At 48.8% G+C, this 19,017-nt stretch overlaps 1 protein-coding gene across 1 annotated transcript; it reads right to left on the bottom strand.

Annotated features, from left to right (window-relative positions):
* Positions 1–6: 6 nt before the first annotated feature.
* C2CD2L (C2CD2 like) lies at positions 7–18,172 on the bottom strand. Its single transcript, XM_057379039.1, has 15 exons — positions 17,852–18,172; positions 16,145–16,240; positions 15,624–15,743; positions 13,692–13,802; positions 12,719–12,832; positions 11,988–12,105; positions 11,699–11,822; positions 10,403–10,467; positions 9,689–9,816; positions 9,223–9,394; positions 7,974–8,075; positions 7,216–7,349; positions 6,535–6,817; positions 5,952–6,161; positions 7–5,447 (listed from the first exon to the last, which is right to left on the bottom strand). Exons 1-15 carry the CDS (start codon positions 18,095–18,097, stop codon positions 5,434–5,436), a joined length of 2,037 nt encoding a protein of 678 aa, XP_057235022.1. The 5' UTR covers positions 18,098–18,172; the 3' UTR covers positions 7–5,433.
* Positions 18,173–19,017: the final 845 nt, after the last annotated feature.

Genomic DNA, 19,017 nt, shown 5'->3' on the forward strand with positions numbered 1-19,017 from the left:
GTGTGCACAGATTAGACCAGGGCAACGGTTGTAACTGCATCTCACTTGGCTGCACTGCTCCTCATCCAGAGGTGWGGCTGCTAAGAGCCTCGGCAGCCAGCACCTAGCTGCAGGTGCCAGGCTTGGTCTGGCACGGGACTGGGAGACCTCCGTGTAGGTGGCCAAGGTTTATTAGAGAAATCGTCAAATTCCAGGGACTCATACACAAAGATAAGCTGCAGTGCCTTCTGAAAGGCAGAGGTGTTTCTGACCCATAGAAACTGATAAAGATTACCCAGACACCAGTCCCCACAGCCGCTCTCACCCCCAAATCTGCTTTATACCCCTAATGCATGGGAAAGGCAGGGTTGCCTTCAAGTGCCATCATTACAATCACAGGGAAAAGGTGTTCCCGCTCAATTTGGACCCAGACAATAATGGTAAGGGAAGTTTCTACTCTCAGTTTAAACTCTTTTCCTCTTAATAACCCTTCTCTTTTCTGAGGGCATTGTGCAGGGACTGGGGGCCCTGGGGAGGGACTAATGAGATGAAAGAGGCAATTTCCCCCTGGGACCCCGCACGCTGACCTGCTTTCTCAGGTGCTGTCCCTTGGCACGAGAGCTTTTCCTTCAGCATTTTCTCGGTGCGATGTTCTGTGCCCTGCAGCACCTTTTGCCCCCCCGTTCTGTTCGCTACCACTTTTTAGACTACAAACATTATGTGCTTGCCGTGCCACAGAGGGCTTTGCTTTACACCTGGCACCGGGGCCGCTGCAGCAGCCTCGGGTCCTGTGCTGACGCCAGTCTGCCACCTGGTCTCCCCGAGGAGGTGGCTCTGGCAGGGAAGCCAGGGACATTTCTGCAGGAGCTTTGCATAAGCAGGGTACAGAACACTTACAAGGACGCTTACGGTTTACAGCTACTACAAATCTTCTTCCATGTTCAAGCCRTTGTTTAATTTGTATATACAAAAGTTGTATTTCCATATTTAAAAGGTATATATTTAGAATTTCTCATACTCAAAAATCCAGTATTAAAAAAAAAGGTGATACAGGAATGTATTCTGAAATATATTTTAATTTTTTTCTTTTTTTACTACTCTTAGTAATTTATAGAGTAAAGATTAGAAAGAAAACCTTTTAGTACTTTTTGCACAAACACATCCCCTTAACATCCAAGCATTTCTGGGCTGTAACCTCCTCTTTTTGGGAGGACCCAAATAACCTCTCTGATACCCTGCTCAGCTTCTCCTCCACTGCTGGTATTTTTCCTATGTGCTAACCCAGAGTGAAAGAGCCTCGGTTTACCCCCTCACATTTAAATGTTTCAGTGCATTATAAACCCTTGCTTGGGTATACACAGTTTGCCATCATTTAAGTACAAGAATTTATGGGATACAGGGACAGGTTGGAGGAAAAGCCACAGCACTACACCAGGTATGAAGTCGGACTCAGGTTTTGATTCTCATGTGGTTTAATAAGTTAAGAATCAGCAATTACACAGCAATAGAATTCTTCTTCAAGATTTACAAAGGTGCAAGAAGTAGTTTTATTTTCATTATTAGCTACACAGTTCCAAATTTATCCTGCCTAAACAATATGGGGTGAAAATAATCCACCCAGACAGAAAGCATCACAGCACAAAAGAGCACACAAAAGGAGGGGCACTAAATCAAATTCCGTGTGGGTATTTGGTCCGATATTTTACTAGCAAGGAAAGGGGTGATGCGAAGCAGTCGTGCCTGTAGGAGCTGCAATATCACAAGTACACCTTTGCCATACGTTTGACCACCACTGGGACGTTCCTCCACCACGACACTCACCGGTGACCTTGCAGTAGGGGACGTGGGGTGGAGAGAACAATATAAAAAGACGAAACCCCACACAAATGACAGCCCTCCCAACATTCCACTGTCTCCACAGCTACCCAGCAATGATTTCTCTGTAGATTTAGTAAAGAATGACCCAAAAGAACTATTGCATTGCTAAAGCAAAAAAAGGTAACAAAACATTTGCCATGCACCCAGTCCCAGTCTGGAAACGGCACGTGACTGTGGTGCTCTTAAATCAGTTTGAGGAAGTTTTCAGTACATTCCCCTCCACTGAACATCCTCTCCATCCGAGCAGCCTTCCCTCGCTCTTCCCCGTTTCAGTCAAGCTGCCTAAAACCACCCTCAACTACATTAGCAGCATGAGGGTGCTTGCAGGGGCAGGAGCTGGACTTGCTTGCTCATGTCTGGCACTGCAGAGGTCTGTGCAAGAAATGGATATGAGTGCCACAGAAGCTGGTAGGGCCACTCTCCTGTCCCACCTATCGGCACTGTCATGCTCAGTCACTTTGCACCGTTACCGGTATAGGCAGTTGCAGAGTGACAATTACAARCAGGTGCAAATACACATCTGTGCACCCAATCCCTCTTGCATCACAGATCCACCATGCTAAATCCTATGGCACCCTCAGAACATGGAGGTTTTAAGGTTTCTTTAATATTTTTCTGCATCCACTKTTCACCCACTCAAGCGGGTATCTTTCATGGACCAACACCGAGGGTTTTTGATGACCAGACTCTTAAAAAGCTTGCCAAAACATAGGAAAAGAATGTATCCAGACAGAAATACACTTACAGCTATCATAAATCTATTTCCTTCGCATAAGCAAAAATACACAGCATAGGTAAATTCTAGAAAATGCGGTCAGCCAAAAGAGCCAAACAAACAAATAAAACAAAAAACCCCCAACAACCCACAAAACCTACAAACAAACAAAAAACCCTCCAAGCGAACCAAAACAAACAAAAAACCAAAACAATCCCAACAAATTACCTACTTTGGCTTCATTTACAAGTCACCATTCCTGCTTGTGCAGCCAGTAGCAAGACACAGCATTTGGAAGGCAGGCCCTCATAGACAGGCTGAACTCCTTCAGAAGCCTCCAAGCATTCGAGTCCACCGCTCTGCTATTCATCTTCCACCATATATTGGGTCAAGGACCAATTTCACAAGGTGCAAACAGTGAACCTACCCTGAGACAACAATCTGCCGACTGCAGATCATTCGAGCTTAAAAAGTTTGACGGTGGCCTGCACCATTCACGGGGTTGCTCTGTGGTCCCAGGCACTATGAAATGCCAGAGAGGCCACAGCAGTACCAAGATGACGGCACAGGTATCTGAAAGAAGTTACACAGGGCAAGAAGATTGCAAACAGCGTTTCTTCTGTCCTAAAGCCAGAAGCACAAGCAGGGATTAAATACAAATGAAGTTTCTTAAAGCACCAATACAATGGGGGGAAATTCTCAGGGACTTCATCTTTGCATCTTCTAGAGAACAAAACCCTACGTGATCGTCCCTTTCCATCTCAGATGATTAGAATTGTTTCTCACACCAATACTCACACCTCCACCATGAGGCAGATTTGTTACCATTCATGCCGTTGAGAAACCAGGGGAGTCACCTGTGCTCACATACTCAGGACTAACAAAACCAGCACCCGCTGCTTGGGGGAAGAAAACATCTCCATGGGCCAGAAAGGACACCTTGTTCAGGTAAGAGAAGAAAGGATCGACACAATTAATGAGAAGCGCATCAGAATCAAAAAAATTTCCAACGCACTCAGCAGGGCCGTGCCCTGCTATCCCTCTGTTCCTCAAATGGCACTTTAGCCAAACACCCTGTAAAACGGTCTGCCGAGAAGATTAAAGGTTACATTTATCAGTTCCATGCTGTACAACTTTGAGAAGCAACAAAACATCAGGAAATGTGTACAAAACACAAGCGGATGTAGGACTTAATTTTTGGGGATGCGCTCCGTCAGCACTTGACAACACCCCTTTCCTCTGCAAGCTGTCTAACCAGACACAGATCTGCAGCACATATTATTGCCTGTGGTAAAAAACACTGCTATAAATTCAAGGGAAGATATGCCCCTATTGGCATGCTTCCCACATGCCATTCATTCTGCTGAGCACAGGGCAGGAGTCTTCTGCCACATGAAAGTTCAAAATCAAAACCAGTACCTACACTGCAAGTCATTGGCAAGCACAGCCTGGAACGGGAACAAAACAGGAAAGCCATGGACACATGACAGGAATTGCCCATTTAACATGGCTAGAAAGGGTCCCCGAGGCCAGTGAGGAACTCAAGATTACATTTTACTCCCTCTCCTATCACCTTCTCCTCCAAGCCAGACCTTAGCATGCCAGTCAAGAATTTAGGTATGTGTTTGTCAGACACAAACCTTGCCTTCCTTGCCTCACATCTACCTTGACAAGGACAACACTGGCTAACCCTCACAGCCCTCCTGGTGTACATGAGCCTCAGATCCCTGACTTCGAAGAACAATGGTGATCCTCGGCATTCACCTCTAGCCACTCCGCACCAAGACAGATCAAGCTGCTCTTACAGTTTAAAGAAAAGAACACAGGACTATCAAATAAGATTCGTGGCAGGTCCTGTGATTAACCCATATGTGGATAGTAGGCTCTTCCACTCAAACCAGCATTTCTAATGTAAGGCTTCACTGCATCCCACAAGAGAAACAGTTACGTCTGGTTTCAAATTTCAAGGACTAATACCTTGAAATGGTGTTAAAAGGAATTTTAAAAAATCTGCAATAGCTACGAGTCATAGAGGGCATGGTGCATTAGAGAGAATGCCAAACTGGAACCAGACTCCGAGACTTGGAGAGCAAATGTGTGCCTGAGAGGGACAGAACTGCGTGTGACAGCACCGCACCAATCCGGCAAAAGAAGGCTATGTCAAACTGGTGTCTCCTCCTGCACAAAGATTCTATGTTACCCTGCACACTTCTCCCTCTGCAAATACGTGCTGTAGAAATGCCCTATGTTTATWCAGGGTGTTTGCAAGAAGAAAGGAAATACCAAATGCAATCCAGAAACATTCCTTCTACTACAGGTGAAAACATGTAAACTCTTCCCTCTTTCTGCCACGTGCCTTCAGGCTGCAAACCAGACTGCCCTTCCCTACATTCCTTGCCTTATTCCTCGTCATCCATCCCCACCATGGTGCCACTCCTTGGCACAAGAAGCATGACAGCATGCGACCCGACGCTCTGCAGGTCTGGAAGACAGCCTGGCAGCCCTTTGGCAACATCCCAACCATTCCCAAGAGTAAGGGAACTGCTCATACAGTAGCTGGTGCATTTGGTACAGTCCCTGTTCAACAACACAGATGTGGAAGGAGTGCTGTGTAACAGCGTGGCAGAATCACCAGCACTGACCAGGAGTTCTTGTGAGGGTTCAGGCTTCTACAAAAACTCGTGCAGTGGTTAAATCTTCCTTCTTCCTGGAGATTCCTTCCTTCACCAAGGAAGCAGGGGTTCCTCAATGCTGTCTGAACCACAGACTGCTCCAGCAGCTGATCCGGGGGGAGGACCACAACTCTGACAGCTGTCCTGTGACAGCTCACAGCCCAGGAATGCATCACCCTGCAGAGCACCTCAGGTGACAGCCTCTGCACCAAGCACAAGCAATAATAGCGTTTCGATCACCAGTGACTGCATCATTCTCTCTCACTAGAAGAGCTGAGTGAGGCTACATCCCACACTTCTCGGCAATGTAGCTAACCTAGTAATTTCTTGATTTTAACTCTGAAGGTTACCACTCCAGAGACCTGCCCCCCATTTCCGTCAGGCACCTGATGATGCCAGACGGCTACACAGACGGAGCCACTTCTGCAGTGCCTAGGGCCCCCAGGGCGATAAGCATGCCGCCTGGATGTTCTGGGAGAGCACAGTGGGGTGCAACAATCAGAGAAGGCCAAGCCAAGGCAAACAACCTAAGTCCCACCTTTGCCACCTCCACTCCCCAAATGTTAAAAAGCACTGGGGTGTCTTCCCTCAGCCAAGGTTGGAAAAAAACTGGACTGCAAGTCACAGATACCATGGAGTGGGAAGACAAGAGACTAGAAAACAACCTCTGAGAAATCTGATGGGCTTCTCCCTCCTTCAGTTTTCACCTGCTGATATGCTGTCACAACCTTTGGGTTTGGATTTAGACTTGAAGGAGAAGCGTTTGATGAGGCGGTGAGAGAAGCTGCCAGTTTTCTTTCTGGTGATGGAGCTGGCGGTGGCATTAGACAAGTCATCATGTGACTGACTCAGGCCCGCTTCCTTCTGCTTGCTCCTTCTCCGGAAGATGAGCTTGGTACCGCTCCGAAGAAAGCTAACTGCAGAGACAGGAAGGAGACAGAAACCATGATAGCAGCCTGCACTGGTGAGTTTCAGGAACAGTAACACACCCAGCCACATTCTCGGATATGCGGCATTCCTCTTCCGCATTGCGTGGCAGAAGTACACAGCGGGTCGGCTAATCCCCGCCTCCAAACGCAAGGCATAGTCTCGGTTCACAACTGCAATGCCAACAAGCTGCCTCACTAAACATTCCGTCACGTGTACCCTCTGCATAAACTCCCTCTTTTGATATGCTGAAAGGTGACTGCAGACCTCACGCTTGGGTGGGGAACTTGGGCTTCACTTTGTCCTCATGTACAGATAATTGTACAGGCTCATGTTACCTACCATCTAACAGTTCATCCTTACCTTTGTGATCTTTCAAGCTCCTGGTGTCAAGGGCTCCCATGGAGCCAGTTTCAGACTCAACATCTTCCACTGATGGTCTTTCAGAGATGTCTGATCGCGTTGTCTCATCCAGCTCCTGACTGTCCCTTTGTCCCAATGGTGACGCTTCCAGTGGCTGTGACAATTCGGGAGAATCRTGCATCCGATCACCTGTGCCCTCTGCCTCAGAGTCCCCACAGACTGTAGCCTCCAGAGATGCAGCATAACCCAGAGAAAGCGCCATTTCGTCTCGAGCAATAGGTACCTGAAGGGGGGTTAGAAGAGCACATAGACATGAAGACATGTTCAAAAGAAACTCTTCTGCTGAAACAATGGCCGATTACAAAGCATTCTGCTGCACATCCCTCACTCCCAGAGCCAAGCTCAAGGAGAACTCCTTGTATTCTCCACAAGGTTCAAACCAAGCTAGGGCAGCCAGCTCCCTTCCTGCAGCTGCACATTGTGACCTCCACCGGCAGCTGCCCTGCAGACTGGCAAGGTATTTTTTAATGCTAATGGGGAAGCAGCAAAGGGCTTCTGATGAGCACCGTCACCTGTGCTGGAACCTTCCCACACCGGTGCCAACAGCACAGGTTAGTTTCACGCACGCATCCCTAAGAACAACCTCCCAGATTAGAAATGCATCTCCTAACTACCAGAGACCTTGGACACTCCTGAGATGATCAGTGTACTACGTTTTGTTGGTGTCTTCTTGGTGGTCTTGTTATTCGTCTCGGTTAGCTGCCTGATTGCTGTCTCGGCCACCGGATCCAAGCCATTGGGCATATGGCTATCCCCTGAGCACAAGAAAAATACCAATGCTTGGAGCAGCAACCTTCAGCAGAGGCAAAAGTTCTCTTGCTGATTGCGAAGCTTGTAATAGGCAACTTACATGCATACGAATGTAGGGAACAGAGTTTATTACAGACCTCTCCAAATAAACCAAACAAAGGAAGCTCTGTACAGACAGCTCTTGGCTTTTTTAGGTACCTGAAAAGTTTCATTTCCCACCAGGCATATCATTATACTATACCCCCTGCTCCACCAAGACTTCCAAAGACTCCCAAGAGCTTGCTTTGACAGCAAACTCTCAAAATAGCTGCAATGTCCTTTTCCACACAAAATCAGAGCCCCGAGAGCAGGGTGACCAAAGTTCTTTGGGTCCAGATAGCCTGAAAAGTTCTTGTCGAGCAAGGAAACACTCACAGTCCCTGACTGGATAGTCAAAGCGGAATGTATGTCTCTTGCCTGCCCCCATCCCACCACCAGCTTTTTGCCCCAACCTTCACTCAGGTACTTGGACATTCTCTGCAGCAGAAAATGTAAATGAGTTCAGTGAATCACATTCAGGCTGCCACTTTCTAAGACAGACGAAGGAACACAGCATCTTCAGTAAGAGCCTCAAATTTCCAAGCACTTACGGCTACCGCTGGGCAAGTGCCTGTGAGGACAGCCGGTCTCCAAAAGCACTGTTGTCTTGTTTTCGGTCACTTCCACCTTGGAAGGCGACCTCGATGGTGAATCTTCACAGCAAAAGAGACACAGGGATACCAGTAAGTGCAGATGAAGCTTACGCAACTATTGTGCTATCCTATTGTGTCCCCTACACACAACCCCAAAAAGCCTCAAGCGAGCATTTGGAGAGCCTGCAAGGCTGGCTCTGTAAGGCTTTGTGGCAACAAAGCAGGAAGAAGCCTACTGGGAAAAAGTCAGAATCACAGAATGGTTTGGGCTGGAAAGGACCTTAAAGACCATTTAGTTCCAACCAGCCTGTCACTAGACCAGGTTGCTCAGGGCCCCATTCAGCCTGCTCTTGAACACTTCTAGGGATGGGGCAGCTACAGCTTCCCAGGGCAACCTGTGCCAGTGCCTCACCATCCTCAGAGGCAAACATTTCTTCCTAATAGCTAATATAAATCTACCCTGCTTCAGCTCAAAGCCATTCCCCCTTGTCTTGTCACTGCATGCCCTTGTAAAAAATCCCTCTTCAGGCTTCCTGTAGGCCTCCTTTTAGGTACTGGAAGGCTGCTTGCTATAATGTCTCCCCCAGAGCCTTCTCTTCTCCAGCCTAAACAGCTCCAACTCTCTCTGACTTTTTCTTCACAGGGAGGTGTTGCAGGTAGGTGACCAACTTGGCAGCCCTCCTATGCATTCACTCCAACAGATCCATGTCTTTCGTATGGGGCTGCAAGGCTGGACACAGTACTTAAGTAGGGTCAACATGCTTTTGGTTCCACATTCAGTATGTTCAGTGTAACTTCTTCAGCAGTGAAGAAACTAGAGAAAGCATGGCTAAACACTTAGCCTGACACCACGCAGAGGTTAAGAGGCAGCAACCGCATTAGACCTCCCACCACCGAAAGGGTGTGAGACAGGTTCATCCCTCCCCCACCTCCCCCCAGAAACAGAGCTGCCTCAATTCTCTCCCCTAAGGCTACACAAGAGTTTCCAGCCAGCCACAAAGACGCTAAGGGAACAGCAAGGATGCCCATGCTCCAATCCCCACCTGCCAGAAGCAATATGTAAAGTGTGAGCCTGCAATAACCAGATGTGATGGCTGAACAGTTTTGCTATGGTCTTCCTGAGCAGCCATCGGAATATCACAGCTAGGTCTGTGCTGCCATAGCAGCCAGCTGTACAATACATCTGCACAGCCCCACCCAGCCTCACCCAGTTTGCAGTCTGCCTTGGGCCGGGACTGAATTGTAGTGACAGTAGTCACGATAGTGCCATCGGGCATGATGGTCCGGTCCATCTCCACCTTCTTAGTGGGGGTGATGCTGGTTCGCAGAGATGTGGCGTGCTGAGTATTCAAAGATGCAGGAGATTCCTGGAACAGCAGCTATAAAGAGTAAAGCACTGCTGAGGGGGGCGCTCTTCTTCCCAGATGAAAAGGCAGGCATATTTAGGCAACAAAAGGTAGGAGTCCGGGAACCAAGGGGCCACCCCCAATACACTATCAGTTCAACAGCGGGAGGCTCAGGGACTGAGGGTCAGGGGACCCCCACCCCTCTATGGCATAAGGGTCTGCTAGTCCTCTGTGCTGAGCTCAGGCCCAAACATGAGTGTCTGCAGCTAGAGGCTCACATCACGACCGTTTCCAGAGCATGCAGATCTTGTGGGGTCATGACCTCACCTCCAATGTAATGGTAGCTTCAGCTGTCAGTGACTGTCCAGCTCCTGGGGCCAGTGAGCAGACCTGTCTCCCAGATGGTTGTCTGCCCAAAGAATCAATCAAAAGCGTGGCATATGCCAGCAGCACGTCTGCAAGAAGTAACGGGAAAAATGAAACATTTCACATGACCTCAGCATCCCTGACATCTCCAAGGCAACCTGTTTTTGGGAAGCAGCCCTAAGGGCCAACAAAGCAGATCCCCACAACTCCACAGAGTCCCAGGTTCATGAGGAAGAAGGGGCAGGCGTTGCTTCTCCTACCCTCTTAAACAATACAGCACTCAACTGCCAGGTCTGCCATTGTGGGGCCTCCATCAAAAATAGATGCTGCAATTAGTCCCTGACTGAGTACAAATGAACAGTTAAGAACTTTATGCAAAGCTCTGCTAATACAGGAGGGAAAATCCTGCATGCCTCTTCCTGCTTCAGAATGGACACGGGCAGGCCACAGGAACCTCCTGATTGAAGATCAGACCCAGACCATTTTGGTAAGAACAGAACCCAGAATTACCTCACACAGTCAGAAGCTCACATAAAGCTAAATATGAAAAATCCTTTGCAGAACTCATCACATGTTGTAGCGACACAGAACCACCCGGAGCTTAAAGCACAGTAAGCCCCTTAGCCATTTTTGTGTCCCCATTTCACAATCCATCTTATGGCTGCCTGTACTCACTTGTCCCTCCGTCGCTGCTCCCCAGCACCTGTAGTTTCAGTTCTTTGCTTTTAGGTCCCAACTCCCTGTTGAAACCGAAGATAGACAGGTGTTAGGACCTGTTTTCTAAGTAGCCATGGAGCCAACAACCTCATTCTGTATCTTCTCTCCCTCAAATCTCACACACCTCATCACCCTCTCCAAGGCTGCAGTAGCATGCACTGCTGTGGAGAACACGACTAGAGCACGAAACTCCACAAATGAGAACTGTGGTTCGTGTACCCTGCAGAGCTGTGTAGGCTGCCAGGGGAAGCTGAGAGGACAATTGCTCTGGAAGGCTGTTTATGCTACAGCCCTACTGCACCTGCCTGTTGTGGGTTAAAATTCTTCTCCTTTTGTTCCCTTTCTTTGGGAATTTTTTCTTTCCCATTTGTTGCTGCCATACACCAATTGCCAGATCATCCTTTTGATGGCTGAGTGATTAACAAACATAATGATACCTATGCCCCACCTTAACGGTGTTGTCAAGCGCTCGGAGAGAGTGTTTTTGTGTGGTGGGGGGGGGATTTGCAGTTGTTTTTCGCTGCTTCGATGAGAGAAGGAGTCTGCTCGCTGGCCTGCCCTTTTTTTTTTTTTTTTCTGCAGAAACCAGCACCCCTGCTCATTGGGTTCCTGCTTGCTGCACCGTGGTTTTCTCTCCTGTGCCTTGCCGGGGATTCCAGCTTCAGGGGTGAGCTCTGCTCCGTCCCGTCTCGCAGCCGCGGGATTTCTGCTCSTCTCTTTGCCGTCCTGCAAACTGGGACTGTAACTGCACCAAAGGGGAGGCTGTGTCTCTGTAAGGCAGTCACTGGGTTTGGGGCTGGGCTGGTTGTTGCTATTGTTATTGTTACTTGTTTCACCTTGTTATGCATATTAGTAAAAACTGTTATTCCCTTTTACCCATGTTCTTGCCTGAAAGCCCGTGATTTTTTTTCAAAGCTATAATAATTCAGAGGGAAGGGGTGTCATATCCACCACTCCAAGGGGGGTCCCTGCCTTCATTGGCAAACACCTGTCTTTCAAACCGAGACACTGCCACTCCTTCAGTAAGCATTTCTGCCCACCTGGTTCAAATACAGAGAGTCCAGGAAGGCGCAAAATACATAGGCAAACTGGGGCCAATTGCCAGAATCAGCAGCCCAGCACGGGGGCAGCATGAATGGACACTGACCCGTGTTGCAGACATCACCTTCGCACTGCAGCACGGTAATGATACCCAGAGACAATGCCAGTGCACCTACACTGTGCCAGCGACAGGGAAAGAGAGCTGACACTTACAGAAAGAACTCGTCATTCCACTCCATCTCTCCTGCAGCACGAACACTGCCACCTGTCATTGGCCTCGTCCACTTCTGCTGCGGGGGGCTGTCTAACTCTGCCACGCAGCGTATCTCCCCAACTCCTGCAACAGAGGGACAGAGGGCACATGCGCACTCGTCAGCAAGAGGCAATGGTTTGGCAGGCACTCACCCCTCTTTTCCATTCAAACCCACTCAAAACATCCACTCGCTCCAATCTTGCCACCTGCACACTTGCCTCTGTGGATCAGCATTGTTTTCACGCTTACCTCCCTTCCCCTGGCAGCCCAAGTTCACCACTCGAAGATTCCGAAGCAACAGCTTAGAACCCAGAGGGACTGCTGCTACTCCGGACGGGGACTCTTGAGTCAACTTATTGCTGGGTACCTGAGGARTGATGAGAGCGAAACCGATACCTTTACCGTTCACTTGCCAGCAGACAGCAGTAAGACACGTTGTCCCTGTATCTGCTAAGTAGCTCCACACCAACACAGGGGAATACCCGCAAAGCCATCAAGAGCGGCTGCAGGTTTCCCAAGCTATTGACCTCCAGTGGGCCCTCCTGTTACTTCAGATGGGAAGTTTAAGGCAGACAAAAAAGGAGACAGGCAAGAACAAGTTTGCTGGCTACCAGATGGACAACTGATGATGGCACATCATGGACCATTCCTCACCTGCAAAGGCTGCCCTGGACAGAGCCTTGGTATTCAAAGCAAAAGAGACTGCCAGAGATGTACCTCAGGCAGTTCAGCTCCACAAGTACAGGACCAACAATGAGCACTCAAGAAAAAAGGTAGAAGGAGCTGCCCTTGGGAGCAACTTCTAATGATCCCTATGTGCCATGTCGCAGTACCCAAACTCCTATCACACTGCACGTCAGGTTTCAGGTGTCTCCCGGAAGTGAGACTCTACCCTTGAATTCCTGCACGAGCCACAGCTCTCAGAAGTGTTTTGGGGCCTGTGTTTGAAGCACAAGAGTGACACAAGGAGAGCGCCTTACCACACTGGCTCCACCGGTGCAGGCCATCAGATTCACCGTCATGGCTGGCCGAGTGCTGACAATGGTATCCTCGATCAGATCCTTTATAGTGGACAGATCCACTATCCCTTCATCCTTCTCTCCACAAACCAAGAGGAAATGCAGGAGAGTCATAAAGAAAAGGACACATTTACAGTTCCTCTTAAGTCTCTGACATGCTACACAGTCATTCTCCCAGTAATAAACTACCAGATACTCTTCCCATGTCCCATACTTGCTGTCCTCAGTGCTTAAAGCTTGTGTCTGGCAGCCGCAGACAAATGCAAGCTCTCTAAATGAGGCAAACTAAGCCCCTCTAGTCCATCTACCCAAATTTTTACAATACGGCTTTAATACTTTGTCACATGCTCACCACCTCAGGACATGGTGCTATCACACTTCTGGGAAAACAGCCAAATTCCTACATCTACTCGGGATAAAGTAACAAGGGTGTCAATAAAACAACAAATCAACCAAGCTATCTGGACCGTGGAGGTACAAGCACACCCACTTCTGTTCATTAAAACTCCTAACCTGTGGGTTCCCCACTTTAATCTCTTCAATGTTAATCAATCTCTTTTAAAACCCAACCAAACATAACAAACAAAAACAAACCAACACAACAACAACAGACACCACCTCACACAAAGAAAAAGTGGCAACCCAGCTTGTTTTGCAGCTCTACACCTGATAACAGCAGGAGGAACCTACACAGACAGAAACTAATAGATTCCAGTACCTAATAGATACTGGTACCACGTCAGGCCTCTTAAGGATATTGTTTTGACATGATTAAGCTAGTATTGATTCCAGGATGAAAGAATCCCCTCTACTGCCCTATAGGGCCATGACAACAAGTTGCCAAGCTTTCTCCACAGCAGCCTGCCTTCTCGTTGTTTCTACTCCTTCCTCCCTTCCTCCACTCCAGGTCAGCTTCCCACTGCTAGCCACTCACCTCAGGAAGCTCAAGTCGTGGAAGAACCAAAAGGTCCAGGTCTGGTTTGTCCTTGAATGTCCACGACACTAGGAGGCCCTCATTCTGTACCTCCTCCAAGCAGATCTCCAACTGGCCCAGAACAAATATCCTTGGTCAGGAACAGTTTCTGTTTACATTAGGTGATTACAAACTCTGCGAGTGAAAGGCCCTCACACTACTGCAACGGTGAAAAACAGAACATAAGAACCCAAGTGCTCTCAGGCCTACAGGAGGAAGCAGCCGCAGAAGCATCATCACTGCATAGTGACATCTGGCCTCCTCACTGCTGTTGGACGCCCAGACACCATCAGAGGGAAAAACGATCCATCATTTCTCTTACTGAAGAAAAAGCCTGTAGAACAATCCGAAAGTGCCCAATTGGGCGACAACACATGATATCTACCGAGCTACACCAATTAACTATTGCCAAATGTAAGCACAACCATTTATAAGTTATCAATACATCTCTAGGTCATCTTCAGGTCGAAGACTCATCCAGGTCTGCAACAACAAACTAGACTGTACATCACCTTGTAGTTTAGCTGCAGTTGAAAAATTTCACACCCATGTACCCATAAAAGCATCATTTTGACAGATGGAGATAGAACCACACAGGAAGACACCCTGAACTGAGAGCTCTAGTAACTGGGTGACAAAATTCAACATAGCTCTCAATTGCCACGCTAACATTCACCGACAACACAGAAGGTCATCGGACAAAAGCAACGGATGTGAGACACGGTAACCAGGTAGGTAACTAGCATGCGGTGTGCAGAATAGACAGGGTACAATTGGAAACACAGAACTTGAAATATTCCAAAACACATGCAGGCATGTGGTAACCTAAGCAGCATTTCATAAAGAAGYAGCAGCAAGACCTCAATTAGAATACCATCCACAATTTCTTACACAAACAATTGACCCAAAATTTCAGCAGGTGCAGACAAGGAGACCTAGAAAATGTCAGTGAGTAGAAAAGCAATTGGATGAGACATAAGAAAGAGATGAAAAGCAACTGCAGTTGCTGCCCATAACTGGACTGGCAGCAGGCACACTAAATCCTAAATAGAGAGAGCAGCTGTTTAAACATCCACAGAATAGAAGTACAAATTAAAAACTAAATGCATGACCTGATAAAAGAAGGGTGAAAATTACAATAAAGCTTCTGAGAGCAAAAGCATTCCAGAACAACATTCAAACTGCAATACCACCAACAGAATGGGATTGGCTTCTGCTACCACTGAGTTACTTCTGATTTTGCAGTCTTTTTTTTTTTGGTTTTTTTTTTTGGTGCACATATGAGCACACCGCCTCCAAGCAAGATACCATCTCCAGGGTCACATCCTTCATCACAATGGAAACAAAACCACATTCCAGACAGGAAGCAACTATGGAGTTACCACCTATTGTGATTTCAGAGTTTCTTTCCTAGAAAAAGCATCTCCAATATTCAACATACACAAAAAGCTCTGTCATGCTCTTGTGAATGTAATAAGGGGAACTGACACGCAACCTAATCCTCATAATGGATTTCTTTTTCACACCCACTACCAGGACACCATACTTTTACATTTACACAGGACATACCTTTCCCTTTCCTTTATGCCATCAGGGGAATTGAATTCTCTGGACTTCTTGCTGCTTAAATACCCATTTAAGAACAATACACAATGACGCCATGTCTCAAAACTCTGGATTTTCTAACAGCTACGTTTCAGAACCAAAATCTACAGACGAAGACTCAGAAAACAAGACACGGCATGCAGATGGGGAATATTTGGACCATGTCAAATGTCAGTGACTGCACACTGTTTCTTCCAGCCCTTTATTTGCACTCTGGTCCTCCTTCCTCCATCAGTGTGGGACTAGATGAAAGAGTAAGATCAATATCTAACTTCTAATAACCCTTACCTGAGCCTGCAGCACAGCCAAAGTGACATGATATGTGTCCACTGAAACAGCAACTGGAGACTGCTGAGTAACAGAGACAGGGAATTTCACAGCTTCAGCTGACAGATGGCAGCACAGCACCTAGAGAGAAAAGCCGAGTTTATATCCTGGCCATAGGCAGCCGTGTGACTCTCCCAAAGTTCCACGCTGCAAACCTGCCGCTTCAGACCCTGTAAATGATGCAGTAAAGACACACAGGTGACAGGAGCTCTCTTCTGCTCTCCACTGCAGGACTATAGGACCCTGATGTTTGGGTTCAGCATTCATATACCCCGGCTCAACCAACACATCCTCCTTCACAGAGCTCATCGATGTGCAGCTCCAGAGCCTCCAAACAGGAGACAGGCCTCCCAACTCAGCAGACCTCACACAAAACTCTCCTGGTTCCACCAGCTGCATCACAAAGGCCTCAGCAGKCTCCATAGAACACACCATGAATAGAGAAAGCCCGCACTGTACGATTCAGAACAGCAAAGCCTTACCATGCTGTGGTCCGACTGTCCCTTGCATGTCACACAACTTATATTTGCAGCTTGCGGTAACTGAGGACCCTCTTCAAATGTGATCTGCACTGAACTCTACAAAGAGAAAACTCTGTTAGCTCCCAGCAGTCAGAGTAGCCCAGACAGTTTCAAAGAGATTGAATGACGTGAGGACCCAGAGACACTCCAATCTGTATCCACAAATACAGCTAGCACCCAGAACCATTGCACACCACAATTCTACCCACCTGGGCTTGTCATACAGAGAAAGGAAACAAGGTCTCCGGTTAAGGCTAGAATTGACAAATTCTATATTAATTTCAGACAGGTAAGCCCAAATGAGGATGGAAAATTGTTCTAGATAGCAGTCACCCAAATCCACAAAATCCACATCATCATCATTTGGTACRTCAGTTCCTGTGCTAAACTCGTTCCTTTTTTTTCCACCCTCTTCTGGTTTCTTAAGATTATAATCTCTACTGCGGAGGCATCCCTCATCATTTGAGGATCTCCCATTATTTCAAGACCAGTTCTGTACAGATAACACTTCTCTACAAATATAAGACCAAGATAAAGACTTTGAGAGCATCCCTCCACAAAATTTAGCCCTCCAGGATTCCCTCTGCTCACCAGAGACAAAGAGACAGAGAAAGCAGGAAATCTGGGCACTAGGACATGACGATTTGCCAAAGTTATTGCATTTTAGGGCCAGAACAATCAAAAAGAGATTACAGAAGTTCAGGAAGCCACAGTCTTCTCAAGCAAATGAGACTGCACTGCCACCTCTGTGCTACACAGACCCAGATGAGGGGCAGAAAAGCCTCTAGGACACTAATCTGACAGGCATAAATACTACAACCTGAAGTACTGCTTGCCCACAAAAACTAGTCCAGTTGCATGTCCTCCTTCTAACACAGACACAGAGCACCTCTCCTGATGCCTGATGATTTTTGCTTTTCCTTTTTACACTTACACATACCGTCTAGGCATCCCCCTGCACCCCTCAGCCCACATGCTTGTCATTCCTGGAGCCTGATATTCCAGCTTAGTTTAGGAGTTCTGCTGGGGAGAGAGACCAAGAGATCCTCATGAAGGAGTCAGTGTGCCCTGTGCTATCTTAAACCCGAGGCTCAAAACATGTTAGCTTCACACTAACCTTTTTTAGCTCTTGATTTTCCTATACAACTTAACGGAAAGGGAACCCCTTTCCCACACACACGTCAGGAAAAAGGTGATTGCAATAGACTTTGGAGTGCTTTGGACCACAGCTTCTGCGCACGTTAAGTACCTGCCTTGCAGGCACCACAAGCTACACTTCAATTATTTCCATACGGAATCACGAAAGCATATTCTCCTGCGTGAACTTTAAAACGACAGATATTACAACGGCAATACTGAGAGATTAAAGAAAATAAACGTCAGATACTTTCGAAGAGATTCCTGTGGAAATCCCAGAGTGACTACAGCACTGCCCCAACCCGCGTTAAATGAAGCGCGATAACCCAGTCTGCCCTTTCCGCGCTCGCGCACCACGGCGCACTCCCGCGCAAGTCGAACTGAGCCATCCGCAAGGCTCCCGGTGCCCCACGGCTCTTCCGGCCGGAGCGCCCGCTGAGGAAGATCTGTCCCGGCAACAAAGAGCAGGCGGGAGGGCCCGCGTCACCTCGCTGCCTTTCCCCGTGCTCCCCCGCTCGAAACCCGCCGTACCCCGTGACGGCGTGCCTGGCTGTTCAGAGCTCGCACCCAAGCTCGCTGCCACTGCTCCCGTAGGGACCTGAGTGCGAGAAGTGCCGCGAGCAGCGCCCGGGCTCCGGCCTCCTCCGCAGCCGCCGCGCGCCGCCGTGGCGCTCGCAGGGCCGCGGACCGCCAGTACTGCAGCAGCCAGGCCGCCACGGTGAGCAGAGAGGCGGCGAAGAGCACCACCAGCGCGGCCCAGCCTAGGTCCGGCCCCATGGCGCGGCGCGCGGGCCTCACGGCGGCGCGGCGGGCATAGCGGGCGGGCTGCGGCGCCGCCTCGCTCGCGGCACCGAGCGCACGTGGCCCCGCCGCAGCCCCGCCGCCCCGCAAGCGCACCCGCCGCCTCCTCTTTCCTTCCGGAGCGGCGGAGCGCGCGCGCCCCCCGCGGCCCGGCGGGGCCCCCCGAGTACCCACCGCCCGCTGCTCCGCCCCGTGCCTGCGGCCAGGCTGCGGCACCCGGTCTGAATGTACGGGGATCCTCGCGTCTGCTGCCGCAAGCCTTCTCTTTTGGGGGACTGAAACAGGATCAAAGCCGCGATCAGAAAAGCTCAGCTCCCCACCGGCTTTCCGAGCTCCGATTAACGACGTTTTTCTCCTCACGTCACGCTCTTTTCTGCCAGGGGTCACTGCCGCGTTGCCACCAGGCACGCAGGCACACCACCAAGGCGGGACCTTTCGGCTCGTCTGCTCCCGACTGTGCCACTCGCAGTGGAGGACAGGTAACACGAGTTTTGATCACCTCCCGACAGTCAAAACCCAAAGCAGCAGCGGTCGGCTGGTGGCGGCGATTCCTTGGTGTTAGAGCTCCAGGGTCTCTGGCCAGATATGCTCCCCTGCACCCCTGTGCTGTATTTTCCTCCACAGCAGTACCACATGCCCGCCTCAAAGTTTATTTGAAGTTTACAAAGACACTTGCATATGTTCAACAGCGGAGGTGGCCTCTCAACACAGCAGCAGCTCTTTTGTAGCCATAAAGCCATCAAAAAAAATTTCAGGTTGCCACACAGGTGCAGGGCACGTCAAAGTGCTTCTTGCTGCTGTCGGACGTTCTGCTGCCTCTCCCCTCTGTTCATCGACTCATCCCTGAATGAACAGGACTGTGCACGGACATTGAGCCTATCCTGTTCCCCCTTCCC

Source organism: Malurus melanocephalus, unplaced genomic scaffold, assembly GCF_030028575.1.
Source record: "Malurus melanocephalus ecotype Western Australia unplaced genomic scaffold, MMel_1.1 scaffold_382, whole genome shotgun sequence".
NCBI lineage: Eukaryota > Metazoa > Chordata > Aves > Passeriformes > Maluridae > Malurus > Malurus melanocephalus.